Raw genomic sequence first — 21,593 nt, 5'->3', positions numbered from 1 at the left:
CCAAAAAAAACTTTGAACCTTTACCTTTAAAATGAACTATCACACGTATCTCTCCGTTTCACACAGCCCTGTCAATAATTCGACAAAGACACCTCTGCATTTAAACTTTGAAGTGGTGGTGAGGGGAAGGACGAGGAGGAATTTTTTGTCTCTTCTTCAGAAAATTATTTCTTCGATGTACCCAACAACCTCCAATCATTCGTTTGTCGGAACTCGCTCGGTAAACGTTCATTGCGTTATCGACCACACTAAGAAGAGAAACGTTTTCGTTGGTCTTTAATAGACACTAAGAGACATAAGTAAATATCATTTTGTCTGAACCCGTGGCCTTGGCGCTAGAGCTATCGACTCATAATCGAGAGGTCCCGTGTTTAAATCCGCGGCTGGCCAGGATGATTTTTCCTTCATTTGCTTTCTATGTAACACTTGCTCGTAGATATTCTAATAGTCCGTTGCCAATTCGCAGCGTTAAAAATCTCGAATGTCCTATTTATAAATTATCGATGAAATATCTAAAATTACCTAATTTACTGACAAAATTACTGAAAAGCGAGGGAATGTCGGTGATTTAGATAAATTCGCCATTTCAAATTATAATTATTAATAATCGGCGCTGGATTTAAGAGACCATGAGGCCTCTCAAAAGGTCGACAGTCGAAAGACCTGAAACTTCTGATCAGGTCATGTATGAACCTGACCTGACTTGAACCCGAATTTTTGAAACCTATGAGGACTTGAAACCTGAAATTTGTAGAAATTTTCACACATATTTCAAATCAGGCTTCAGGTAAATCGAGGCATCTAAAGATGTTTTAGTTGCTGACGCTAATCAATCGAGCAATAAAGTATTGAAGAAGGATTTCGTGAACGATCCCCTTTAATTTGCTGTTCGTTGATATATGTAAATGTGTAGCGAGAATCATTGATTGCTGTCAATGTCATTACCGAAAAGACAACGAATGAGTTGACCGCGTAGAAACCGCTGGCCATCTGATATCGACAACGTCGACAATAATGAGCGAAGAGCTCTGGATAATGTTCGCTTCAATAACACAACGTAAAAAATGTTGAAGTAATAGATTGTGTATTAAGGACTAGAATATATGTTTTACACATGAAGTAACATTTTGTTTCAGCTGATTCACTCCAAAAACAAATGCGCTAAGGTTTGTTTATACAGGTAAGCAATGTACACGCATGTGCGTGGTAATGGTAAAACCGTTTAAAGAAGTAAAACCATATTTGTTTGATGATTGGATCAGCTAAAAACCAGCTAAAACAAAATGCATCACTTTTTAGCCCCGTACGAAGTACGAAGGGGCTTATAGGATTACGATGCCGTGTGTAATTGATGGAATTCGAAGCAGACGGTAAGGGCAAAGTGTTTGCCTATGTTTATAGATGACGAATCCGCAATAAAAATTTGGGCCGTCTGTCCGTCTGTCCGTCTGTCCGTCTGTCCGTCTGTCCGTCTGTCCGTCTGTCCGTCTGTCCGTCTGTCCGTCTGTCCGTCTGTCCGTCTGTCCGTCTGTCCGTCTGTCCGTCTGTCCGTCACGTCGATATCTTGAGTAAATCAAATCCGATTTCAAAAATTTTTTTTCCCCCTGAAAGATAGTCAAAATAGTGAGGCTAAGTTCGAAGATGGGCATATTCGGGTCGGCCCTTCGTGAGTTAGGGCCACCTAAGTGATTTAAGGTCTTTTGGTGATATTCATGGCAAAATAAACGATTGAAATGTAAATGACACGGCAAATGATAGGTATTGTCAATACCAATCCAGGAAAAAAAGTTTTTTAAAATCGGGTGAGTGGACCGTGAGTTAGGGCCTTAGAAGTGAAAAGCTACTAGGGCCCTATGTGTAAATTACATAGAACTCAAGTAAATTTCATCCGTTTTTCGTAATTTTTGTTTCATTTGAAAGATAATCGAACACCGAATAGAATGTTGTTGAAAAAAATTAAATTTGGGTCCTTGGACTAAGGCCGCTCCTAGGGCCCTATGTGTATTTTACATATAACTCGAGCAAATTTCATCCGTTTTTCGTAATTTTTGTTTCATTCGGAAGGTAATCAAAGGCCGAATAGAATGTTGTTGAAAAAAAATTAAATTTGGGTCCTCGGACTAAGGCCGCTACTACGGCCCTATGTGTATTTTACATATAACTCGAGCAAATTTCATCCGTTTTTCGTAATTTTTGTTTCATTTGAAAGGTAATCAAAGGCCGAATAGAATGTTGTTGAAAAAAAATTAAATTTGGGTCCTCGGACTAAGGCCGCTACTAGGGCCCTATGTGTATTTTACATATAACTCGAGCAAATTTCATCCGTTTTTCGTAATTTTTGTTTCATTTGGAAGGTAATCAAAGGCCGAATAGAATGTTGTTGAAAAAAAATTAAATTTGGGTCCTCGGACTAAGGCCGCTACTCGGGCCCTATGCGTATTTTACATACAACTCGAGTAAATTTCATCCGTTTTTCGTAATTTTTGTTTCATTTGAAAGATAATCGAACACCGAATAGAATGTTGTTGAAAAAAAAATTAAATTTGGGTCCTCGGACTGAGGCCGATACTAGGGCCCTATGTGTATTTTACATATAACTCGAGCAAATTTCATCCGTTTTTCGTAATTTTTGTTTCATTTGGAAGGTAATCAAAGGCCGAATAGAATGTTGTTGAAAAAAAATTAAATTTGGGTCCTCGGACTAAGGCCGCTACTAGGGCCCTTTGTGTATTTTACATATAACTCGAGCAAATTTCATCCGTTTTTCGTATTTTTTGTTTCATTTGGAAGGTAATCAAAGGCCGAATAGAATGTAGTTGAAAAAAAAAATTGGATCCTCGGACTGAGGCCGATACTAGGCCCTATGTGTATTTATACTCAATAAATTAAAATTTTAGGGCTATTTGAAATTTTTGTTTTATTTGAAAGGAACGTCGTACGGGGCTTCGTAATTGCGCTATGCGCAATTTCTAAGATATACACATTACATAATAATTTTACTTTAACTACTTTAACCGGCGCATAGGCTTACGGTCAAAGTAGGGTGACAGACGCACTAGGGTCACGTACGCAATAGATATACGGGTTTGTACGGGGCTCAGTCGCAGCAAACGCTCCGACTGTTCTGATGGCTCGTTTGAAAGTCGCCGACTGTAACGGGCAAATAAAATGAAAATAAATCGTTTTGTTGCTCAGAGAAAGACTTATCCGTTCAACCGGACTTGAACATGAGTGTAAATTATAGATGTTTTTTTTATCATTTTCGAAATTTTGAGACTGAGTGACGAAAAACATTTCGCTGAAAATTTCGGTTGGATGAAAAAATGGCATAAACTTCAGTCCAACAAAGAAATTGAAGCATTTATACATTATATAGTTGCTGATGCTGATGGTGCAGCATGAGCAGATCAAAGCCAATGTTAATAATGTTAATTTGAAAACGAGATCACGTGAGTACAATTTTCTGTGCTTTTTCAACGGACGATACAACCGAATCAACCATACATGCAAACGAACAAGTTATCATGAGTTATCAAGTTTAATTTCATCGTTTGTTACGTATAGCACAATCGATCAGTACTGCACTTTTAATGTGATTGAGCAGCTATGTATGATGCGATGGAACCGAAAAACGACGATAATCAAAAATTGTATTCTTAAAGTTTCGGTTTCACTTAGCGACTACAATAAAGGCTATCATGAATTAAAAACGAATTCGTCCGGCGGTGTAATAACGTTTTGTGTATGAAAACATGACCTTGTAGCTTAATGTTCAATGTTTGCTGATTGTTACGATATCGATACGGTGTGTGTATATATCATCTATCTACCTTTATACCTATTCCGTACAATATCAGTCGACCAAAATGTATATAGAAATAAATATAAAGAAAAAAAAAATTCTTGTTTATGTGTACAAACCATGTATCGTTTTGTCATTTTGTTTCGGTCACATGTATTCGGTAGATATATCTATTGCTTCACGAGAAGCTTAGGAAAATTTTATTTTTATTTTCTTTTCATTATCTCTGTATTTGTTTATTTTTCCAGCTTTCCGAGTAATTTGTTGCCTGGGAAGTTTTTATAGTTAATATTGCTCAAATAAAATTGTTACTGTCAATCAGGTCAAATCCAAATGAGAAGATTTAATCGATTTTCGACGAGAAAATTGAACGAAGGAAGGGATCGTAAAGCATATTATTTACGATTACTTCTTCTTCTTCTTCTTCCTCTTCATTTTCTTCCCCTTCTGTCGGAATATGAACAGTTTCCCAGTTACTTAGCCCCCATATACACACATAATACACACATTCGTTACTGGGTCTAATGTGTGTGGATGTTGAAATAAATTCAGCTGTAAAAATTCCACACGATATTGGATTTTATCAGTGTATTGGGATCGATTAGTTTTATTTATAGGAGAGTAGAGCACTCATCAATTTCAAAAAAAAAGGAAATGGAATGAATATTACGCATTCAGGCAACATCGTATTGCTGTCATATGCATAATAACACTGTGTCTACGTTATACAGGATACACGAGATAGTGTTGCATCTATAAACAATCCATTACTATTGTAATGGCTGTTTCTCGATTTCTGCATCGTCGATTAGATAAACTCTGTTTTTAGAATCTATGAATTATGTAATAATACTTATGCAATCAACGGCAAGCTTCTCTGGGCGAAACAAAAACGGCACACTTAACATGATGATCATGTGACGAGCGCACACATTTTATAGCACGATAAGGGTATTCACAATTGCCAACGTATACTCGAGTATATCCAATATTTGTGAGTATATCGAGAATACTCATTTTAAGTCGTATAATGACAGCTCTCAACTGAAAAATAATTTGGTCAGTGTGAAGGGCAGCATCTCAGGACTCCGGTAAAGTAATATCTGCCGAGCAGTATTAAGACTTTGAAAACGTGATGTGAAAAACATGCAAATGAACACATATTCTCTAAAGTCTGATCGCTTAGCAGATATTGGTGTGGTTGAAAAACTAATTACTTTACCGGATGTCTGGGATCGTGCAATACACAATAACATTTTGTATGACTAAAATTCATAGACTCGAAATTTTATTATTTTTCAGATGACAGTTGTCGTTATTCGATTTATACTGAATATACTCGATCTACTCTAATATACTGGTACTGGATATACTTGAGTATAAGTTTGCAACTGTGAACACCCTTAATGAAACGTGGAGTGTGTTTTATATAAGTTTGGATCGACAGCTTTTACAGACTTCAACGAAAATGAAGAAATAATTAAAAACTAAAAAGCATATGATTAATTAGCATACATCCATTGTTGACATCTTATGTCTCAATAACAAATACATATCGATCGAAACTAAAATAAACAGAGGAAAAAAGTTTTTTTTTCTTCCTTTGCTACTGCCTACTGCTGCCTCTTCAACGAAGAAACAAAACAAAAAACACTTTTAGAAGAAGAAAATATTTTTCTTCTCAACATCAAAATACATTCGAGAGGCAAACAATTTCGAATATGTACAGTTTGATGATCAAAAGTTTAGAACGGAAATTGTGTGCGAGTTTAAGTGGTTCCAATTTAGTAGCATTAATTTGTTTACATTTATATTGTGCTTTTGGATATAAATATAATTCAATCCCGGATATTGAATTGTTTATTTGCATTGGATAAAAGATGTGAATTGTGAATTAATGCACTCAAGTGTTCAATTTGCTTTTAATGACATTACTACTAACAATAAAAAAAATGAAAAAAAAATCCAGAGAATCCGGCTTGCATTAATAATGCGGTCAGCCAAAAGCCCTCGACAAAAGGCACTAAATTTTATGTTTATGTTTCCTTTAGTAATGCGAGGAAAGGGGAAGAGGAGACAACACAAAATGTATCGTTAGTTTGTGATTATTATGGCAATTTGAACAGTTGGAAAATAGGAGAGAGAAAAATAAAACTCGTCAAACCGAATAACATTGAAAAGAGAAACATGTTTATCCAATTAAAAAAGTTTTTCGATGGAACAGTTCCATTGGAACTTGGAACTTATTTTTAAATTTGAATTTGTGTGTTACTGACAAAAAAAGCGAATTGAAAAATATCGAATATACTCCAACAACAACGAAAATATTTTCTAATGTTAAATTGCTACAACGCTTTCATGAAAGGTCGAAACAGCTTTTCTTTCTTTTTCGTCTCTTTACGTGATGGGCAAAGGAAGAGCTATTGCGATGTCGTTCCGAAGAGTCTTTCTTTGAAAGTCGGAGGATGTGAAAGGAATTCGGTTCTTGCAATCTGCGCCCCTGACCATTTCAGGTTAAGGAAAGTTGGTATGCAGAAAGAAAGGAATTCGGTTCTTGCAATCTGCGCCCCAGGAACGAGTGGAGGAAGTTAGTAGAGTCAGCCAAAACCCGCTTGGGTTGACAAAGGCTGCTAAGTAAGTAATCTGCGCCCCTGAGCTTTTCGTCTCAGGTTAAGCAAAGTTGATATGCAGAAAGAAGTGTTGACAATGTATACTGTTTCATAGAAATTGTCATAAAATACCATGTAATAGCCCAGATTTTCGGCAATGGTCAATGTGAATTGAAGTATTTTATAACAGAAGTCGATGTTGCCTAAATTTCGATTCATTGAAAAATTAAAAAACTTGAACAGGGCTGATACAAAAATCAAAAATGTAGTAAGTAAGCAGCACCAACAATAAAATTTGTTCTAAGTTACCCCTGTGGTATAGGTCAGGAGCTTATTATTATTATTATTAGAAACAAGAAAGGTTATGAAGTGAAAAATGATATCGAAAATATCCCCCGCGTACAAATTCCCTTTCATAATAAAATTATTCTGCAGTTTCTACGTCCACTCCACAGTGAACAAGTCTCATTTCCTGCCTGTACGAATAACATTTACCTAAGGTGTTGGTGAATTAGGTCAACTGGAGGTGAACTGAAGGAAGAACGATGAAAAGAATAGCAAGAAAATTTCCGTTCGAAACTAATGCTTATTATGGAGAGGTTAGCAGTAAATGAATGTTGAGAAGTCGGAGAATAGTGTAATGGAAAGCAATGTGAACGTAATTTATGTTCCCAGTGTATCATGGACCTGCACACCGCAGAAAACTTCCGGTGTTACACAGCACCAAACATTGTAGCAGATTTAAATTTCAGATGACGTAGTCTGCTTGCCCTATCTGCCCTATGCTATATATATTGTCTCGAACTGCTTGTAAAAGTTCACCTTACGTAGATCAACGTCATTGAATGTTTCTAACTGTCGAAAGTTGGTAACCGAAGTGCAATGAACTCATGCTTGTAGTGTCATTTGAGCATGGCTTAAGAGTTGTTTTTTTTACATGAAAATTCCAAATTTATTTTTGTTTGGTCGAACCGAACCGAGAAAATGTTGTCCCATTTCATCGAGAACAATATCAATAACGTAATGAATTATTCACGCAAAAACCTCGACAAAATACGTATAGGAACTCAGCTAAAAATGTGGCCCAGTCTCTCTGTTTTATTCACAATTTAATTAACACCTCGCCTGCAATTCATATCGTAAATTATTGAAAAGCTATGCAAATGGATTTTCATTTTAAAATAATAATAAAAAAAATCGCTACGAGAGAACGAGACGAAGAGACAAAATGAAAAACGAAAAATGCGAAAATTTAAAATTGTAAAACTCACCTGTATGCTCTATCTGGTATAAAGTGCATCCTCTATTTAATGGTACGTACGGTGATAATACTTTTTATGTATGTATCGCTAACGTGTGTGTAATTTTGTTGTTGGGATGTGGTGTGGTGATAGGTGACAGCTTATAAAGACGATTAATCCATTGTCAGTTGATTGAAATTGATGTTGCTCTCAATATAAATGCAACACTTTTCTTGCTACGAGAAAACACGAATGTCAAAGTGTTTTTGTTTGTTTTTCTTTTCAGTTTAATCCATTTGGTCTTAGGTTTTATTATGTGGCTCATTCAATTTCTGTTTGTTTTTTGGTTTTGGTTAAATGATCTTATGCTTCGATACAAAAAAATTTAATTATGAAGGACTGTTTCACTTACACAAACTCACAATATTTTTTTTACTTGACTTAAATCTTATGACTGGTTGTCTTGTGTCTTATTTAAACCATTATAAACACACAGTTCTACTAGTTCTACAAGTTCACATTTTTTTTTAACTTTTTTACTTATTTAAGTTGGGTGATGTGGCAATAATCAGTTCACACGATTGTACAGCGACAACAACGAAATTTTCTTTTAAAGGTCTAAGCTCACAAGTTTTTTTTAATAATTTTTTTCCCATTTTAAAAACAGAAAAGGAAAAACTTAAAAATTTAACAACAAAAACTCGAAAAACTAAAAAAATTAATGAAATTATTTGGTTGGTTTGGTTATTACATTTGACTTCCGTAGCTCCTACCAGTTTTCCCAAATACACATTGCACATTTCAAAATCAATTCTAAATTAATCCAAAAATTTCTTTTTGTTTTTTTTCTGTTTAAAATTCAGCAAATTCCTTGGCGCATTTTTCGGTACTAGAAATCCTCAGTGCCTCCTCTTCGTAATCGTCAAAGTTGCTAGTATCACCCGGTCCTTTGCAGCGTGGTATGAAAGGCGCTTCGATTTTTTTCTGGAACACAGCTATCCAATCGGTGGAAGCAAACCATTTATGACCTTTGATGTCATTGACGCCCGCCTTCAAATTGCCGTAACGTTTCGTTAAATCGACTTGCAGCAAATTTCGCAGTAAATCTTTCAAATCCGAACCGAAGTGTGACGGGAACCGTACTTTGCCGGACACAATTTTTTCATAAATTTGGATCGGTTGATCGGCGAAAAATGGCGGATAACCAGCTGCCATTTCATATACTAAAACGCCCAATGCCCACCAATCGACGGCTTTGTTGTAACCTTTGCTTAAAATGATTTCAGGCGCTAAATATTCGGGTGTCCCGCACAGGGTCCATGTACGACCTTTGACACGTTTGGCGAAGCCAAAGTCTGTGACTTTTAAATAGCCCTGAGAATCGATCAGAAGATTTTCCGGTTTCAAGTCTCGATAAATAAGATCTAAGTAGTGCAAATATTCAAATGCTAAAACAATTTGTGCAGCATAGAAACGTGAATGCGGTTCCGAGAAACGGCCCACTTTCCGTAGATGCGAAAACATTTCGCCGCCTGGCACATACTCCAATACCATGTACAAATTTGAATTATCCTTAAAATGGTATTTGAGGCTGACTAAAAATGGAAACGAGATGGCTTGCAGGATCCGTTTCTCGTTCAATGTATGTTCGACCTGTTTTAGTTTGACCACCTTCTGCTTGTCCAAAATTTTCATGGCATAATAGTCTTTTGTTGGTTTATGTTGAACGATCATAACGCGGCCGAACGAACCGGTGCCGAGCGTTTTGATGCGCTCGAAATCATCGAGGGCCGCAGTGTTGGTCGGATTGCGTTTCCATTTATCTTCGAATTCCTCTTTCGCCTGTTCGAGGAACTCCTTTACGCTCTCGGCTGCGTCGACTTTCTTATTTGCCGAGGTCGCGTTGTTACCCATTGTTAACCGACTGTCCTTTTTCGAGTCCAGCGTGTATTACACTTTTTTGCTTTTGCTTTCGGTGTGTGGGATTATGTTCTCTATTTGATTTTTTTGTTTTTGTTTTGGTTATTGGAAAAAAATTGCTTTTACTCGATTGTGTTGATTTTTTTCCCGGCCTTGCAATTGTTGTGTATATTTATCACGTAAATCGCCGATGAGGAAAAAAATCAAGAAGTAAAAATGAGGAAGTAAAATCAAAAACAAAACAGAAAATTAATCGAAAATAAAATAGAGACTCTCTTGCCACACACTAAATAAACAAATTAAAAACAATAAAAACACTCACACCTTGCCCTAGATTGAACAGAAAAACTGTCACACACAATTTTTTCGGAAAATTTAACTTTTTTCTTATGTTTATCGATCACCCCCGAACTTGACGTTTAATAGAAATTCCACTTCACAATCTTTTTTTTTTTCAGGTATTTCCCTTCAGCAAAAATATATAATGTCCGCGCTACTACCGAAATCAACTTTTAAATGTTACGAAATAAATTAGCAATAAATTAAAATCACAAACAGCTCCTTCTCGTTTAGCCCCGCATTAAACTATTCACTCCCAAATGGTTCAACACTTTTCGTTCATTTTTTTAGACATTTTGTATGTGTCCAACTTTCAACACTTTTCATTCGGCACAAATTTTCCTTCTTTTCCAACTTTTACGAAAATTGTTACTTTTCTGTCGTCGAATTTATATCATCAAAAATGAAAAAATTCTAAATCAAAAAATGAATTCCTCCGCTTCCTTTAGAAAAATAGCCAGCCAATTCCATTAAACTGGATGAGAACACAAAAACTGAATACAAAATGTTACGACAGAATTTTATTCACGAATGCCTTGGTGACACTCTATACTTGCTTTTGATGGGTTTTTTTTTTTCAATCGAATTCTCGCACAGCGCACAACCGAATGAGTCTGTTTCATACGTTCCAAATGTTGACATTGGTATAACGACTAGTAGACTTTTTCGTTTTTGTTAGGTTGAAATTCCATATACAAACTGTATAATACCGGTAATACTTTTTAGATCATTACCGACAATACCATTAAATGCACTGAAATGTTTCTGAACTGGTGGCGGGTGGTATACATTACAGTGCTATAATTATTGTCGAATATAAATAGTTCTCCAAATTAATTGATTATAATCCGATTTTTTTTATTTAAAAAAATGGAACGAGTAGAATAATTCCTGTAATCTGGAATTTTGATTACCTACCGAAAACCCACTCAAATAAATCGACAAATATGTTAAATGCAAATGTAAGTTTTTCGAATAGGTGTGATTGGTAATTCCAGATCATAAGAATTGTTCTATTCGCATCAAGTTTTTTTTTTTAAATAAGATCAGAATTAATTAATTTAAAATATTTTTTAAACTGGCCGGTAGACCAGCTGGTAATCGGTCAACTCAAGCGATAATTTAAATGGTTACAACCAGTGTCTACATGTAAATTCAACTTGACAAAATAAAAACGAAAATCTACGTTTTATTGCAGTTCGTTCAAAGTGTCATTCCACAGTTGCCCCGATGAAAAGCTCTTTAACGTATTGAACTTGCTTTCGTTAAAATAAATCAATTAAAATCGCGCGAAATTCAAACCAAGAAGTGAACTTGCCAAATGAAATTTATTTAATGAACAATCTACAAGCACGGAATTTTGAAAACCGACACATTTTCTGTTCATGTGTTTTACTTGAGTTTCTGATTTCTCCATATAAAAATACATGCAAAATTCACAAAAGACCAATAAACCACAAAACAGAAAATGTGTCGGTTTTCAAAATTCCGCGAGTCTTTAAAATTGAATTTTTTACTTTTCCAAACAATATTTTACAAAGATGTAAGAGATCTATTTGAATTGTATTTCATTGTCTTATTTTCGTTAAGCGTCAATAGAGACATTAGAAAATTGAAAATTAGATCCGTTGAGCTTTTTACAGAGAATAAACCCATTGCCCTATGAGCCCAAAGTATATAAACAAACTGAAGGTAATGCAAATCCACAACAACTCAAAGTATATCAACACTGAACTATCTGAGTCCGGAGAGATATGATGAAAAATCACAATTCATATGATCAAGTGACTTGTGCAATAGCACAACAGGCCCACTAGAGGCTTAGGTGCTGGGCTAACCCCCTTCCCATCCAATCCAATCCATATCAACACTGAAGGTAATGCAAATCCGCAGTTACACACGGATCCAAACTTTCAGGTGAATTTTAGCTCCGTCATGTTACACACCTATTGAATTCGTTTGCGTCAAGTTGCATCTAATGGTGAATCTGGAACGATTTAGCGGCGTTATGTTGCACACATATAAAATTCGTTTGCGTCAAGTTGTATTTAGTGGTGAATTGGAAGTATTTAGGGCCGTCATGTTGCACAAGTCTAAGTTAGACAACATACGAAAATGAATTCACCTGAAAGTTTGGATCCGTAATTTCTCTGATCCGTTGAGGGTCTGTGCATTACCTTCAGTGTTTATATACTTTGTAAAAACTCACGGAACCCTACTTTCGGGTGAATATAATTTTTACAAACATCACAAAAGCAACTTAAGAACAGGCCTCTCACACCTCCTTATTTCCTTATTTTTCCTTATTTTTATGAAACCCTCCTTATTCCTCCTTATTTTGTTATAAAATCCTTATTTTTCGCAAATTTCACCGACGAAAAATTAAAAATTCGATGCGCGGCGTTTCCAAATTACTTTTATTATGCAACACAAAGAACTCTAATAGAAAACGAAGTGGTGGCGCATTGTCGTTCCAATATGATTGATTTACTGGACTTATACCATATATTTTTGTGGTTTCCTTCGATAGTTAGCACGACCTAAGAGGTGGCACCTATCGAGTTGAACTATTTTATTTACCATTAACATCACCTTTAAGAGCGATATCGCGAAAAAATTAGCACGTTGGAAGACAAAGGTTTTTTTAATGGAATGACTTATGGCTCATTTTATTTGCCTTTCAATTCTAAAAGACACGTATGTTTCACATTTTCTTTAAATTGCTTATTTTCGGACTTATAGATGTCAAAGTAAACGGTATTCCCGCAAAACGGTGGTTGCAAAACGGTTTTTTCGATATAACTGAAGCAAGAGGCAATGAATTTAATTGTTATTAGGTTAGAAAGTGGGACATTAATAGACACAAATTTTGGTTATGGTCACCGGCTAGTTCTGATTGATCTTAGGAAGTTATATTCGAAAATAAGGTCGATTTTCAATCGAAATTGGAGAATTGCAATAAAAGAGTTCTGCGAAACTTACCCATGACAAAAAAAGTGGACAATAACATCTTATGAAAATAAAACCCCATGACTGTTCTATTGCAAAATTCAGTAGGCACTATAATTAAGCTTTCACCAGGATTTCTTAGATAATAATCCGCTGAAAGTTTTCTGTAAAGATGACTGATTGATTCGGAAAAAATAGGGAAAAAAATATGAACTTTATGCACCCCCGTGAAACAGTTCGAGCCTAAAACCTCTGCTAATCAAATTACTATGTGCAATCTTTGCAATCTTTAGTCTATAGTCTATTGAAGGAGACCATACGCACCCTATTCGGTTCGGTAAATATCAATTTTCGTTGCTCGAAGTCGAGTAAACTCGGTCAACTCCAAAATACATGTAAAATCGATTTTGTACTTTTCGAACAGACACTTTCAGTTCATGACCAATCGTTAAATTTGTAAAATTTCGAAAGTTTTAAGTTGAAAAATTTGAACTAACTTTTCTCCTTATTTTTCCTTAATTTCAACTAACGATTTCCTTATTTCTCCTTATTTTTGTGCTAAAACCTCCTTAATTCCTTAATAAGGAGTCCGAAATTAGAGTGAGAGGCCTGCATAAGAAGTCTTATATTCAACCGAAACTTGGGTTCCGTAAAATTTGTGATCCGCTGAGCATTTGCATTACCTTCAGTATGTTCATATACTTTGTATGAGCCAATAAAAAGTTAATTTGGCCTCGAATTTGACACATGTGTGACATAGAAAAAAAATCGTATTGTAAGCCCCATTCGGAAGTTCACTATTACATGTATGTTTACCCTCCACTGAAGAAATCCGTTACATGCAGGGTAATTTTAGGATCTTTTTTGTCTTTAGATGTATGTGTCCTCCCCGCGGAAAGTGCTCTACAATTGTTAAAATAACACTTTCCAAACTTCAGGGATGCTTCTCAAATTTTTGGCCCAAAAAATGAAAAAGTTGGCTTTTTTACGCAAATAGTTACGTAGTTAGTTGATTTTTGGACCAAAAAGTGAATAATTTCGGGAAAAAGTACCATAGATCATTTTTTTTTGCTTAGAAATGTGTTTTACGTCGAACCTGTCGAAATTGCCTCTACTAATTTGGCATCTATCTCTCATTCTGAACGTCTATTTCCTTCTATTTCTACCAAAGGTAAATGAAAGGAGGGTGATGTCTCCGCTAGTGCTTGCCATGTAACGGACGTAACGAAGTAATATCAGTCTAAAACTGTGTACTCTTTCCTCGCTTAGAGTACCACCTGCGATCTTCAGTCTGAGGTTTAAATTTAAATAACTTTCAAAGACCTGTTTGAGATCGTCTGAAAAAGAATTGACCTTATGTACTGGTGTTAAAAATTCACGAAAATACTTAAGGTTACGATTACGAGCTTTTCGCAGCTTTTTAAAATTGGGAAGTTCGGTTTCTCCTCGCTCACCGTAAGATATTTGGTTCTTACTTCAACGATTTAGAAAAAAAAATAGAAGAAATATTTTGAAAAACAGTCTGCCGTAGCAGTAGGAAGCAAATTTCTTTTTAGTAATTTTCTTTATTTTCACTGAAAATACATGACCATTTCACATGTGATGAATATTTACATGTTTTACAATTTGTAAACTTCATCTAGCTGATTATTGGATGGGCGTGTTCCAAGAATGCTGGTAGCATTACCCTGTTGTAAGGCCAGAGAAATTTTGTTGCACAAAAAATGTCTGGCGCGAATATCATTCGATTCTTCAAAAATTTAGTTCCAGAGCGGGTTTGGGATTCTACAGTTCATTCATAGGCTCATAAAATTGACTATTGAAAATGGATCCAACTTCGGCAGATGGTTTTCAAAAGTTTTATCAATGAAGATCGCCCAGGCAAAATTGTGAAGAAAAGAATCTGACTTCAGAAAAAAATGAGTTTTCAGTTGAAATATTCGGTTTTGCGTGCAAAAAGTTGCTCACTTTTCCAGATTTGCTAAATAGTTGGAAAAGGCATAGAGGTAGACTACCTAGAGCAATTATGACCGAAATTCATTGAAAATTACATCACACACACCACTAGGGAAAAAGTGAGAAAAGTGAGTCAGAAACATCCCTGAAACTTCGTTGCTTAAATACTTGGCTCATGGAAATAATTACTTTTGCCGCATCCATACAAACTAGGAAAATTGGTGTTGTAAAAACGTACAGCAGTGTACGTTTTCATAGCAAGTTTTTAAAAATAAACGACTATGAAGTATGGTGAAGTGATGCCCATTTTGTGTTGAAAATATTATGTATTTTGTTACCACTTTGGTGTGCAAAAATGAAATAAAGTTTAGAATTTGTGTTTTTTTTCTGATGTCGATAGTGTTCAAAATTTCAGTGCAGAAAAGGTTAAAACGACGATTGTTTGCTAGATAGAGTCCGGATCGTCTTGTTCAGACAGAAAAGAAGTTTTTCGGGTTTCTTTCGTCACCCGTAATTTTAATTAACCAATTCCAGGAGGAATCTGGTGTTGCTCGCCAAAGTTCACGCTTCGCTGTTTCTAAGTATTCTAAAAAAAATCTATATTCAGCTGAACGTTTTTTTTTAATCGGTAACAAGTACAAATGGGTAACGCAGCAGTATATATAATTACAGTTAAAATGCATTAATGCATCCTCAAAAAAAAATCCGATGGTCTAATTTTGATGTCGTTAACTATGTTGATGTTGGTTTTAGCAGATTACCAGCACCAATACCCTCTAGGGGGTATTGGTAGCACACTAAATTGATACACAGGCTTCCAGATTTTTCTGATTACTCGTAAACCAACTGTTGAAACTTAAAGTGACGATGATCCGCAATGTTATTTAGAAAGTAACAATTGACTTTGTAACTTTAATTCAATCATTTAAAATCAAAACTTAACTTTTTTGGAAATTCTATAGACTTTCAATTTCCCGATGTTAGAATTGTTAGAAATTTTCTTAGTTCTATTCACTTGGCAACCTTCCCCCATAAATTGCTCTTTCCTGAAACCTTAAAAAGTATCCTCGGATTAGCTAAGTATACTGGAACTAGTTTCTTAAAAATTTCCAAATAAAACTTAAGCATTCGACCAACATACACAGAACTAGAACTAAAAATAAACCACTCGTTGTTAGTTTTTATTCGATTTCTAATTGCATTCATTGGACATTGGAGTCGCAAAATAAATTTACGTGATGCCCATATCAATGGTCACTGTAGGTCCATTTAAATTACCACTTTCAGGTCGATCTGAAAAGGTACGAATGTGGCAATTAGCTCGATACAAATCTGACCCATATCATAAAGTCACGAAATTCAAATAATTAAAAAAAATCGTCATTCGTTAATGCCGACAAATTATCCTAATAATATTTTCGAATCGCAATAACTCTTATACGAATACGAAACACAGTATGGTATACAAGAGACGCCAACCCAATAAAAATAAAAATTTCTAACATTTGGTACTACTCACACATACCATTTACAGCGGTATTCATTCCATAAGTTGCCTCAACACCCTCAACACCGGCCTAAATTTCTCTCAATTTCATGAATTTGCGCAATACAAACTCATTGGCGATCATATAGCCACCACACCATACCACCACAAACATCACACTAAACGAAGAAAAATATTTTCATCTCCTTCTTCCATTGCCGGTACACACCATCTTCTGTCGACCTCATTCACACACGCATTACGCAAACGTGCACCAACACATATCCGTTCGTCAGAAACGAGTCAATTTTATCGAGCTATCACCCATCCGTCCTCATTTAACCGACAACTTCTGAAAAGTCAACAGCTCGTTCCAAACGTCTACAAACCGTGATAATTCGTTAGTACGAAATCTAAATATTCCAAATAAGTGAAAATGGCTGACGTTGTTGAAAATGCGTGAGTAATCGTTTATATTTGTTCATTTCATCAAAATTTTGTTGCATAAATTGTGAAATTCGTCATTGGAAATGGGATTTTTCCGTTGAAGCGGTGTATTCTTTTGTGTTTTTTTTTGGCGGCAATATGGCGTCGCTTTATATTTTGTTTGATCACAAGCCTTTCCGTTAAAATACACGAAAATACGATGTGAAATAATGCGCAATTTGTTCGTAATAACGTTGGTTTTCCAGTGAAACGAAAAAATGTTCAAAAAAGTTCTTAGTTGAAATGATTTTGAAATGGTTAAGATATTCACGTTGACCGTTTTTTCTTCTTGGAATAAAATGGCGACACCATTATTCACGCGTATTGATTGTGTCTCATTAAAATCATTGTCATATTAACATAGTTCGTAATATTGCGAGAAAATGTAACCGCAGAACATAATTTTTCTGTGAGGTGTAAATTGTTTAAATTGTTAATCATAAAAAAAAATTGCGGTGATCGAAAAAAAAAAATTCAATTCTTACAAGTTCATGCAATTGCCATTTCGCTTGATGAGTGCGCCACTGGTAACATGGCATCATTTTCGAACTGCGCGTTGAGTAGCTGTTTCGATTTTGAAATATTTTTTGCGTTGAGAACGTTTTAGAATTTATAAAAGGTTGATTACGGTCGCTTTGCAAACAGTAAAAATTTGACATCATTTCTAAAAATTTTTTTTGTTCATAACGTCTGCTGGTAACGTTCAAATGGAAAATTTGATCTTAACAAATACACCAACTTCGTCGTATAAACAATTTTGTGTAAATTTGATGAGCAAACGTTTAAACATACACGTTTTTTTTTTGTTGGAGTCCATTTGAATGGATGAAAGATAAAAATTGCCTTCGAATTGAATTGCCTTGTTTATTATTACGCGTTCTGCAATTGAAATTCTTTTAAATTCAAATTTGAACACCAATAAAATGTGGTAGAGATATAGACAAAAGATGCTGATGGTGTGATTAATATGTATCGAGTTTTTGTTATAGAACTTTTCATTTTCCATTTGAGCCAACCGATCTATTGTTCGAGTAACGGTTTTATGGAAGCTATTCTTAGCAGTATTTTATTAATTATCTCAAGTGCATATTTGTATCAAGCTGCCTAAAATATGATGATATTAGAGACATTGAAAGATCAATACATCTTAATTATTTGTTCTAATTCTATGCATCTCTCTAATTCCAACCAAACAGCTATTAATCACCTCATTTTTTCTGAATAATTCGTCCTTGACCTTGAGTTACATTGATTACCGCTCCATTCCTTTAAATTAAAATTTTTTCTCTTTTTCTTTTCCAAAAAAATAACAGCGAAATCCCAGTAGTCGAGAAGGAAGTCGAGGAAACTGATGCCCCGAAAGTGGTTGAAGCCGACGAAAAGGCAGTAGAAAATGGCCACGTTGAGGCTGCTCCAACAAAGAATGGTGATGTGGAAGCAGCAGCTCCCGTAGAGGAGGAAGAAGAAGAATCCAAGGATGGCGAAGAAGAAGCCAAAAATGGTGATTCAACAGGTAAGAGATTGCTTTCATTCGAACATAAAATTTCGATTCCAATTGCGACCACAAAATTTTGTTATTTTTTGTTACTGTTCTCAATTAAAATGATTTGAGGTTAAACAAAAAAGAAAAAAAAACATTTTTCGCTTCGAATGCGCTTTTTAGTGAGGCGAAGTCAACCGGTGTAACATTTTATTTGGATTAGATTCAAATAGATTCTTTCGTTATAAGAACTTTTCAATGTATACAATTTCCCATTCATTCGAACGTTTGTATTATACCGACTTTTGTTGGTGTATCACATTTTCTCATGTGAACTGTCGCGCATTCTACTATGGTACAATAACTCTTTCTCAACGTTAGTAACTTATAACAAAAATATAAAATAAAAGCAGAAGAGGTATTGGTATATGGCGTTTATTTTTTATTCGAGTACATAAACAAAGTGCTTTGAACTTGTTTCAGTTCAGAAAGTAATATTACATGCCTTTGTGGATAGGTGAATATATATATACCACCGTACCTCTATTTTGATCACTTTTCCACTGCATAGGTAAATAACTAAAAATAATAAAGAAAACGAAGAAGAAAAAAATTTCGTTACTCCGGTTGCTCTTCATCTTGACTTCATTTGCCGCACAACATGTGGTGTAACGTTCAAAAGAAAAATTTGTTTTATTTTTGGATTTTTTTTACATAAAACAAATGAATAATATATGCTGCCGTTGGTCTGTTGTTTGTTGCGTTCTCCATATTTTTATTGGTTTCGTTTTTTTTATTATTATTCTCCTTTCGTTGTTGTTGTCGGAACGCTGCGCATACGTATTTAGCAGAGGCAACGAAATGTAACCACATGTTTTCTTCTCTGTCGGTGTATAACCATTCGGATAAGTGGGAGAGAGGATGATTTTCAATGGACGAATTTATTTATTTTTGTCGTTGTAATTTTCCGCTGTCCTTCTGATTGGAAAACGGGTATAAAATGTTTTCTACTCGGTCACAATGACGAAATTTAGTTTTTATTTCTTACCATCGATCTACGGAATATTTTTGATGAATGCTTCCATGTACCGTTAGATTTGGCGCATTTTTTGACTCATCAGCGTCACTGAAATCGTACGATGTTTTACGTGTTCTGAAACAAGAATCTAATCTCTTGAAATACGAACAGACTGTTTGGTTCATTTTGTTATTTCTTCCAATTTAGAACAAATATCTGCAGTTGATGCTGCTAAGACCGTTATTACCTTTGACTGCCATCTTTTTTTGTTATAACACTCCCCTGATGAAACTCTGTTTATTGCTCTGTAATGAAAAGTAGTTCAAACTCGTGCGGTAAAACTTTTTGCGTAGATTTTTTTTAAAGGAAAGGATGATGTTACGAGATCGTTTGACCTTTACCTTTTCCATGTGATGCAAGTTCTCGTAGCTCCCGAATGAATTAACGTCGGAGTTTACAAAAAAGTTTTTTTTTTGCGCACAGAATGAATATTTGTGGCGCAAATTTCAAAATTGCCCTTGGCGCCAAAAACTGTGTTCCCAGCCTTTTATTCTTTTAATTTTACTGTCTAAACTCCAAATGTTTCTGTTGCTCTTTGAATTGCAAAAAGTTTCTGTTCCAAGGTCAGACCATTGTACTTGTAGCCAGACTGTTTCACATGTAGTTAGACTGATGTTGTACTTAAAATAAGTTGTTAAGTTGTAATTGAGTTGTACAAATGGAATTACCCACAGCGCAATGTTTTTAATCATTTGTTTTTGTTCTTCATTGCAGAAGCTCCAGCCACCGAAGCTGTAAAGCGAAAAGTTGAAAGTGATAGTGCCGACGCTGCAGAAGAAACTGCAGAAACACCTGAAAAAAAATCGAAACTATCGGAAGAAACCATAGCCACAGTTGAAGCTGAGGCGACCGCTTAAAAATTTCATCCTTATAAATTCAATACACACACACACACATCCCATCATCCCAAAAAACAAAGTTGTCATATGACTTATCAAATATCATCTTACATTTGACTTTTTTTTAGTTTGTTAAACATACCTAAAGTAAATTGAAAAAAAAAATTATGTGTAAAGTTTAGAAAAGATGATAATATTCTTTAAAAAAAAATCATAAACTAACAATAAGAGGAATGTAATTTTGTGAATACTAATTTGACATTTACATTTATGATAAATTTCTTGATGAAAATAATATTATTGTCGGTTAAAATGTAATCGTTCAGAAAATCGTTCAGATTTTCAATTTGACATATGGGACAGTAGATGATTGATTTTTTTCTTTGACAAAGAATAGCATAAATAATAAAAGATACAAAATCGAATTGACTTGTCTCTTTTTTTCTGAATTTTCTTAACTTTACGGATTCAGTTTTTTTCGAGTATTTTAATTATTTAACTAACGAAAGAGAGATACTTAATTGGATATACATTCCTAACAAAACTGAAAATGAAAAAAAAAACATATTTTTAGTTTAATGAAACAAACAAGAAAAAGTACATAAAAAATGGAAAACAAACAAGGAAAAACCACCACCAATTACAAAATTTGATAAAGTGAAAATTTATTGGATTTTACGTTTTAATAAAACAATTACAAATCTCAACACGAAAATTTTTGTTTTTTTAATTTTATTTTTGAATATCAGATGAATTATGCAAAGTGGTAATGGACATTTCGTTAGTACTTTTACAATATTGGAAAAGATGATAAAGAAAAATTATCAAAAAAAAAATATTTGAAGTTAGTTCATAGGATAAAATCGTTCTCCCTCTCTAAAAACCACACACCCCCGACACACACAACTCATCCCCTTAATCAATTTTACTAATCTTAGAATGTTAAATTATTATTTTTTTTAGTTTTTTCTTCGTTTGTAATTATTTTGATTAATTTTGTATTAAGGAAATATATTGCAAACTCGAAAACAAAAAGAGAACTGTAGAAAGTTTGCATAAACAAATATAAAAGAAGAAGAGAAGAATACTTACACACTTGCACGATACACACTCACGATGGCATATAAATCGTTTATATTGCCCGTGCCAAATAAATGAAAAGAAAAAACAAAATTTGAACCCATACGACAGTTTACACACGAATTGGTTTTTCATTTTTCTAATTTGTTTTGCGAGAAAGAAAAAGTAACGTCAAGTTGCACATCGATATACGTGTGGCACCGTTTCTCCAGATAGATTTATGCTCCGATCTTCTGTGATTGATAACATAATCAACCATTACATTGGAATTGGACAAGTTTGATGGAAATGAATTTGCTTCCAATATTGTTTTTCTTATTCGACAACA

The 21,593-nt window shown here is 34.6% G+C and overlaps 2 protein-coding genes and 1 long non-coding RNA gene across 5 annotated transcripts in view; 1 reads left to right on the top strand and 2 right to left on the bottom strand.

Annotated features, from left to right (window-relative positions):
- Positions 1–10,527, bottom strand: part of LOC119082316 (cAMP-dependent protein kinase catalytic subunit 1) — a 69,780-nt gene extending 59,253 nt beyond the window's left edge. The window contains exons 1-2 of one of the 2 annotated variants that reach the window (XM_037191817.1): positions 9,895–10,527; positions 7,683–9,646 (exon numbers count right to left, since the gene is read on the bottom strand). In XM_037191817.1, coding sequence (XP_037047712.1) covers positions 8,505–9,566 — 1,062 coding nt within the window. In that variant the 5' untranslated portion in view covers positions 9,567–9,646; positions 9,895–10,527 and the 3' untranslated portion in view covers positions 7,683–8,504. Of the gene's footprint in view, positions 1–7,682 lie in introns of both variants that reach the window. The other variant, XM_037191818.1, reaches the window with a different exon arrangement.
- LOC119082319 lies at positions 138–20,099 on the bottom strand. Of its 2 annotated transcripts, XR_005088619.1 has the most exons (6): positions 20,019–20,099; positions 19,688–19,955; positions 19,534–19,591; positions 19,317–19,421; positions 14,484–14,493; positions 138–151 (listed from the first exon to the last, which is right to left on the bottom strand). It is a non-coding gene; the product is annotated as an uncharacterized LOC119082319 (long non-coding RNA). The 2 variants fall into 2 exon arrangements; XR_005088618.1 differs by lacking the exons at positions 138–151; positions 14,484–14,493 and adding an exon at positions 18,797–19,246.
- LOC119082318 (prothymosin alpha) lies at positions 16,428–21,245 on the top strand. Its single transcript, XM_037191820.1, has 3 exons — positions 16,428–16,761; positions 18,102–18,301; positions 20,061–21,245. The coding sequence occupies exons 1-3, from the start codon at positions 16,739–16,741 to the stop codon at positions 20,201–20,203; spliced, it is 366 nt and encodes a 121-aa protein (XP_037047715.1). The 5' UTR covers positions 16,428–16,738; the 3' UTR covers positions 20,204–21,245.
- Positions 21,246–21,593: the final 348 nt, after the last annotated feature.

Source organism: Bradysia coprophila, unplaced genomic scaffold (genome assembly GCF_014529535.1).
Source record: "Bradysia coprophila strain Holo2 unplaced genomic scaffold, BU_Bcop_v1 contig_415, whole genome shotgun sequence".
In the NCBI taxonomy this organism is placed as follows: domain Eukaryota; kingdom Metazoa; phylum Arthropoda; class Insecta; order Diptera; family Sciaridae; genus Bradysia; species Bradysia coprophila.
This window is presented reverse-complemented; position numbering and strand designations above follow the sequence as displayed.

Coding starts and splice junctions, on each gene's coding strand:
- LOC119082318 (XM_037191820.1), top strand. CDS start 16,739: ATGGCTGACGTTGTTGAAAATGC. Junction 16,762..18,101: donor GCTGACGTTGTTGAAAATGC/GTGAGTAATCGT, acceptor AAAAAATAACAG/CGAAATCCCAGTAGTCGAGA. Junction 18,302..20,060: donor CAAAAATGGTGATTCAACAG/GTAAGAGATTGC, acceptor TCTTCATTGCAG/AAGCTCCAGCCACCGAAGCT.